The sequence below is a fragment of the Alosa sapidissima genome, chromosome 10, assembly GCF_018492685.1.
Source record: "Alosa sapidissima isolate fAloSap1 chromosome 10, fAloSap1.pri, whole genome shotgun sequence".
NCBI lineage: Eukaryota > Metazoa > Chordata > Actinopteri > Clupeiformes > Clupeidae > Alosa > Alosa sapidissima.
In genome coordinates, this window is record NC_055966.1 from 29,568,255 (window position 1) to 29,574,424 (window position 6,170).

Sequence of the window (6,170 nt, forward strand, 5' to 3'; positions counted from 1 at the left end):
CACCTGTCTAGTAGTGAAGTCATAATAACTGACCAAATAATTTGATGTTGGTTAAATTATTTTTTTTAAACCAAAACTCTCTCTCTCACACACACACACACACACACACACACACACACACACAAACGCAGATATACTAAGCATCACAGTAAACAAGTTGTATCATATTTTTTTTTTATTATTTTAACTTAAAAACAGATTGGATTAAAAATGGAATCAATAAATAAGAAATAAATATCATCATAGTTCATAATTATAATAATTACCCCGTTCCAAAGTCTGAACTTTTCAGACTTTCAAAGGATTTCTCTAAAAAATTCCAAAATCAAAAAATTGCATCCCACAAGTACCCTCAGTAGTCCTTTACCAAAATTAATTGATTAATTAATCAATAAATAAAAAATAGTTTAAATATTAAAACTTCCCCAAAAAGTCCCCCAGACCACCCCATCCCCATTCAGGAAAAGTAGAAATTTAAAATCTATTAATACTGTCATCACTTTTAATCATAAACCCAAGGATGATGCAGATAATAGGAATGATAAGAGTAATAATACTAATAATCATAATAATAATTGTGTAATAGTGTGATTTAATCAGTTTCATGTAAAGTAGTTTCTTTTTGCATTTGTTTTGTTTCTGCCTCTATTCCTCAAACTAAATTATATACACTTGATAATCATTATCTGAAGCCTCACTACTCTACTTGTTTTTTTTTCTTTTTACTTTGTCTTTTGTTGTTATTCTACTGTATAGGAAAGGCCCTGTTTCGCCACCACAGTCAGTGAGTACCAGTGGGACTCTACTCTACTTCTGCTTCCAGTGTTTCTCCCATAATTGGTCCATAAATAAGGTCTCATTTTCAGTCCATAATCTGCCACATCTCTGACTTGTTAGGCCCACCACAGTTAATAGGTTAGATGATTTGTGTGTGTGTGTGTGTGTGTGTGTGTGTGTGTTGGTATGTCATTAATTAATTAATTATTTACAGTATGTTCTACACAGATATGCCCCCTCTTTATGAGATGTTTGGATGTTAGATTGGTTATGTTTGGATGTTTGTGCTGTGTGTGAGAGTGTGTAAGTATATGTGAACGACTGTGTGTACAGTATGTGTGTATGTGTTTGTATGTGTGTGTATGCGTGTGTGTGTGTGTGTGTGTGTGTGTGTGTGTGTGTATGTGCACATATAATGCTGTACATGATACCAAACTATTGAGTGTCACGTTTGCGTAGTAGTATAGCTTCCACTCTCCATGGCTGAGGAGACGTCTTCACTGCCCAGTCAACACCTTCCAAGCCTCTACCTGACAGAGGGAGGGACGGGGGGGGGGGGGGGGGGGGGGGGGAAGAGAGAGCGAAAAGGAAGGAGAGAGAGAGAGGGAGGTAGAGAATGAGAGGAGAAATGGAGAGAGAATGGACAGATTGGTTAAATGTGTTTAAATTGGTTAAATCCAAACTGACCCTCATGGCCTTTCAGTGCATCCTACGTCCTCTTCTCTAAGGGCCCTACCGTACGAGTTCTGTTCAGGCACACATTTGGATACCTAAGACACTGTGACTCTGGGACGTGCTCCCCCTGGTCCAAGCCAGATCCGGCCGCATCTGGGCCACATACGTCTCGGAGTCAGCGGCTTCTGTGGGTCCGCTGAGGCTTCGGACCTTAACTCAGCTCGGCGAAGCAGTAATGAGTTCAGAGGTCACCCTTGAGTTCAGAGGTCATCGCCCTGTCTTGTTTTTTTTTCTTTTTTCAGGATATGCCAAGCAAGCCGATCATCATGCCTTCATCTCAGAAAAATGCCCCAAGCAGCCATGCTACTTCTCCCCCCTCACACTCCAAACATTAATGTCTGTGTTGTTCTACAATGTCATTTATTTTTGAGCTGTGCTTTGATGTAACATATCCAAAAATGCTTTCAAGTGTCCAACTGGCCTTAGTACATGGATTAAGCCCGGTACACAAGACCTCAAAGTGCGGCGCCCCAAAGATGCTATCCAACCATACCAAGGGACTAAAATGAGAACTGGAGGTCTCAGTTGATAAAAGCTTTTTGTCCAGGACTAGGCTTAATCCATGTAGGCTATGAGAAACTGGCCCATAGTGTGTCCACTGCCTGGCTTCAGCTCGGCTCAGCAGTTTTATACAGACAGGTAGCCATTGACTCTGGAGCAGGTGTGGTCCCGATCTGTCCAAAGGCCGACCTGGATGCCCAGCTAACTGGATCCGGCCTGACCTAAGCAAGATCAGGACAGATCACATCCTGTCCAGAACCAGTGGCTGTCTGAATGCCCCGAACAGCTTACCTACTCACTTCCTAGACTCAGTGTGAGGATACACTCACAGACACACAGACAGACACACACACACACACACAGACAAAGACACAGACACACAACACACAAACATAAGTGTCCATGCAGCTCCACACAGTAAGGGCAAGACTGTCGTGCTATTAAGGGAATTAATGTGCAAATGCCTGCTTGCTATATTTGGTCTATGGTGGCGTGTGTAGTTAAGAACAACTGGCCAAGTCAATTGATGGTCATTCCAACATCTTGTCAAACAACTGCAGTAAATTAGCCAGCTGGCTAACACTGGCACATTTACAGAATGCTCATTAATGTGTGCTGTCCTTATAAATAAATCAATGAAATAAAATGTGTGGTGATGGAGAATTTTAATCTATTCAGTTGTGTGTTTGTTTGTGTCTGTATGTACCGTTTTGTGAGTTCAAATTAGCTTGTAGCAGGCAAACAGATTTCCAGCATGCACCCTCTTTGGCAACTGCAGCATAGGAATTCTGGGTGCTTCAGATTCACAATGCCAATTTCCCTTTGGCTCTGTTTATTCAGTCTGTCTGGATGATCGGTCCATCGAGAATCAGGCAGAATCAGAGCTGTGGCAATATTTGTTACAACACAGTATGCCTGGAAGGTTTATGATATCCCAGAATTCCTATAATTCAGGACTGTTCTCCATTCAGCACAAGGCGTCGTGTTTCCCCATGACAACCACAATCTGTTACCTCAGAGCATGGGCCAGAGAGAAGCGAACAGGAGAATAAAATGAAAAGACTGAGGAGAAAGAGAAAGGATAGAAAGAATACCATAAAGGCTGAAGAGAAAAGGGGCAGGGCCAGAAAGGGACAACCGAAAGGCCCTCAACATGGACAGATGATACAGCCTGGCCACACATCTACGGACAGACACACCATAGCTGCCTCACATGCAAAGGGCAACCAGAGAGGAGGTTTCCTCTACTTTCAGATTCATCTAGCCATTTCAACTCTCTCTTCTCTCACACATTCTCTCTCTTTCTTTCTCTCTCTTACTCATTCATTACTCATTATCTTATTCCCTCGCTCTTTTTCTGTCAATCTCGCTCTCTCAGTCATACCTCTTTAAAGGGGTACTTGTCAACTTAATAAACCCGTTTAGAAATCATTTGGATGGTTAAATGACCTGTTCCAGTGAAAATGGTGACCCCGTTCCAAAGATGGGAAAGGCAGAAAGCCAACCGTCCCGGTAAGAGAAGTGAGAAACAAGAAACTCACTTTAAATCATGTTTCTTACCTTATAACATAGTATAAGTATATATACTCTTTTGACCCATAGAGGGAAATTTGGTCTCTGCATTTATCCCAATCCGTGTATTAGTGAAACACAATCAGCACACAGTGAGGTGAAGCACACACTGAGGTGAAGCACACACTAAACCCAGCGCAGTGAGCTGCCTGCTACAACAGCGGCGCTCGGGGAGCAGTGAGGGGTTAGGTGCCTTGCTCAAGGGCACTTCAGCCGTTCCTACTGGTCGGGGTTTGAACCAGCAACCCTCCGGTTATAAATCCGAAGCGCTAACCAGTAGGCCACGGCTGCCCACATCCACATTGTTCTGCCGAACTTATGCTAACCGTTTCGCTAGCTTGTAAACAAATCCATTGCTTTATTGTTACTTTTTTCCACAGTTTGGAATAGCATAATGCACAACTTCTCCAGCAGAGGGAGAAATATATATCCTACCAAGGGGGGCTTTAAAGTCTTCTTTTAATTTACTCAACTCTCTCTATTTCTCCCTCTCTCTCTCACTCTCTCTGACACACACAAATGATCTACTGTAAAGCATAAAACAAAAAAATGACACCAAACATCACACCAAAAGTGACATGTTTAGAACTGATCAAAAACAATATTCCAGTCACAACATTGTTCCACTACAAGAACAGTCAATAGACAGAGGGAAAGAAATGATATCCAATCTCATTAGTCCGTATCAATCACATCTCAGTTATTGATCAGTGCTCACAATGCTCACAATGCACCAAACACAATCCATATTGCTAAGGCAACACAGCACACATCTGAAAGCATGTCAGGTCACCTAGAGCAACAGGTGAAAAAAAAAACAATCAACAAACAAAATTACCAAGGGCAGTCAACACAGGCAGTCTCCACGGCAACCCACGGGCAAACTGTAAAGGCAACCAACACAGGCCAACCAACTTACTACAACATCAGTTGCTAGGTAACCATAACCATGGGTTCTCCACGATTTGTGATTGGACAAGAAGACCTTGTTTGTGGTTTGTTGTTTTCAAGGAAAAACACAGCAGAAAAAAATAAAATAAAAGTGAACAATAAGGACCACACAGTGCTTACTTTATTGATCCTGTATATTAGTGTGTTTTCCCCTTTCACAACCCCCCCCCCCCCCCATCTCCCTGCATCTCACCTCCATGTCTGTTCTGGTCAGTCGCTCAGTATGGTCAGTCCCTCAGTATGGTCGGTTGGCATCTTTGGGACGCTTCAGTTGCACTTTGAGTCTCTTCATGCCGATCTGGAAGCCATTCATGGATTGGATAGCCGCCTGTGCACTGCCTGGGTTATCAAAGCTCACAAAGCCTAAAAGAAAAAGAGAGAGAGAGAGAAATAAGAGAGAGAGAAAGAGAGAGAGAGGGGAAGGAAGGAATTAAAAGTGAAACTATGTTATTTGTTTTAATTATGTTGTTCCTATCTTCATATTCACAGAAACAAAGTATCCTTTTTCGGTGACAGGGCTTATGTTCAGCACAACAGAACTGGTTTGCTACAAAGATTATCTGTCGTTGTTGAACAGGAAGTCATTTCTCATTTTCTAACCTTGTTTACAAACCATGTTTGCTGTGAGTCCTTCCACATATACCGCAGGCGGAAGCTCATAGACTGTCTCACCCACCCACCCCCTGCCCCATCTGTCCCTGGTCTTACCGAAGCACTTGCTCTGATTGGTGGCCCGGTCCACAAACACCTTGGCAGATATGACATTCCCAAAGGGCAGGAACATCTGCAGCATCTCAGAGTCTGTGAACTCCTGAGGCAGATGGTAGATGAAGATGTTACAGCCTTCAGGACCTGAAAAAGACACAGAAATACACACATACATATACATGCGCACACACACACACACACACGTACATACACATGCAAAGGCACACATGCATACACAAGTAGACACACACTCAGACAGATGCACACATAAAAAAAACACTTAAACACACACACACACACACACACACACACACACACACACACACACACACACACAAACATATGCATTAATTAGCATGAACACTCATGAATTAAATATACTGTTTTACATAAGCCTAATATGTAATTAATTGTCCAGAGAGTATACTAGTCAATATAAGGATCAACCTTAAGAGCAGTGATACCAGTGATGGGGAGGGTTAATGCTGAGTTCGCTTTGATTGGTTTCATTACAGTGGAGAAGTTTCATAGGACTGGAGCATCCTAACAAAGACATGCTAGAAAATAGATTGGGGGGGGGGGGGTTTTTGGATCGGTGTGTGACAGGAAGTGACATCACCTTCTCGTTGCTGCTGTTGCTGGGGCTGCTGGTGTTGCTGGGCAACCAGGGTGGGTTGCTGTGGAAACGGCTGCCCAACCAATCCATACGCAGCAGGGTACGCCGCTGAGAAAAGTGGAGAAACAGGCACATGTTGCTTCAGTTTGTGTTAAGTGTGTGGCTTGTGGAAACTAGGGTGGAACAAAAGTCTGAAACAAAATGGAGGAAGACCCCTCTAAAGAGTGTGACGAGCTCAGACACAAAATGGCTGGTGCTGACTGCCGGCCAGGGCCAGTGGCTTGCTGACTCACCTGTGTAATGCTGCATG

The 6,170-nt window shown here is 43.0% G+C and overlaps 1 protein-coding gene across 4 annotated transcripts in view; it reads right to left on the reverse strand.

Annotated features, from left to right (window-relative positions):
- Positions 1 to 204: 204 nt before the first annotated feature.
- Positions 205 to 6,170, reverse strand: part of celf3b (cugbp, Elav-like family member 3b) — a 37,417-nt gene continuing 31,451 nt past the window's right edge. For 3 of the 4 annotated variants that reach the window (XM_042107687.1, XM_042107685.1, XM_042107688.1), the window contains exons 10-14: positions 6,154 to 6,170; positions 5,864 to 5,968; positions 5,245 to 5,388; positions 4,730 to 4,899; positions 205 to 1,307 (exon numbers count right to left, since the gene is read on the reverse strand). The exon at positions 6,154 to 6,170 is cut by the window's right edge and continues 52 nt beyond it. In XM_042107687.1, the coding sequence (XP_041963621.1) occupies positions 4,772 to 4,899; positions 5,245 to 5,388; positions 5,864 to 5,968; positions 6,154 to 6,170 (394 nt within the window). In that variant the 3' untranslated portion in view covers positions 205 to 1,307; positions 4,730 to 4,771. Of the gene's footprint in view, positions 1,308 to 3,931; positions 4,571 to 4,729; positions 4,900 to 5,244; positions 5,389 to 5,863; positions 5,969 to 6,153 lie in introns of those variants that run through there. The other variant, XM_042107686.1, reaches the window with a different exon arrangement.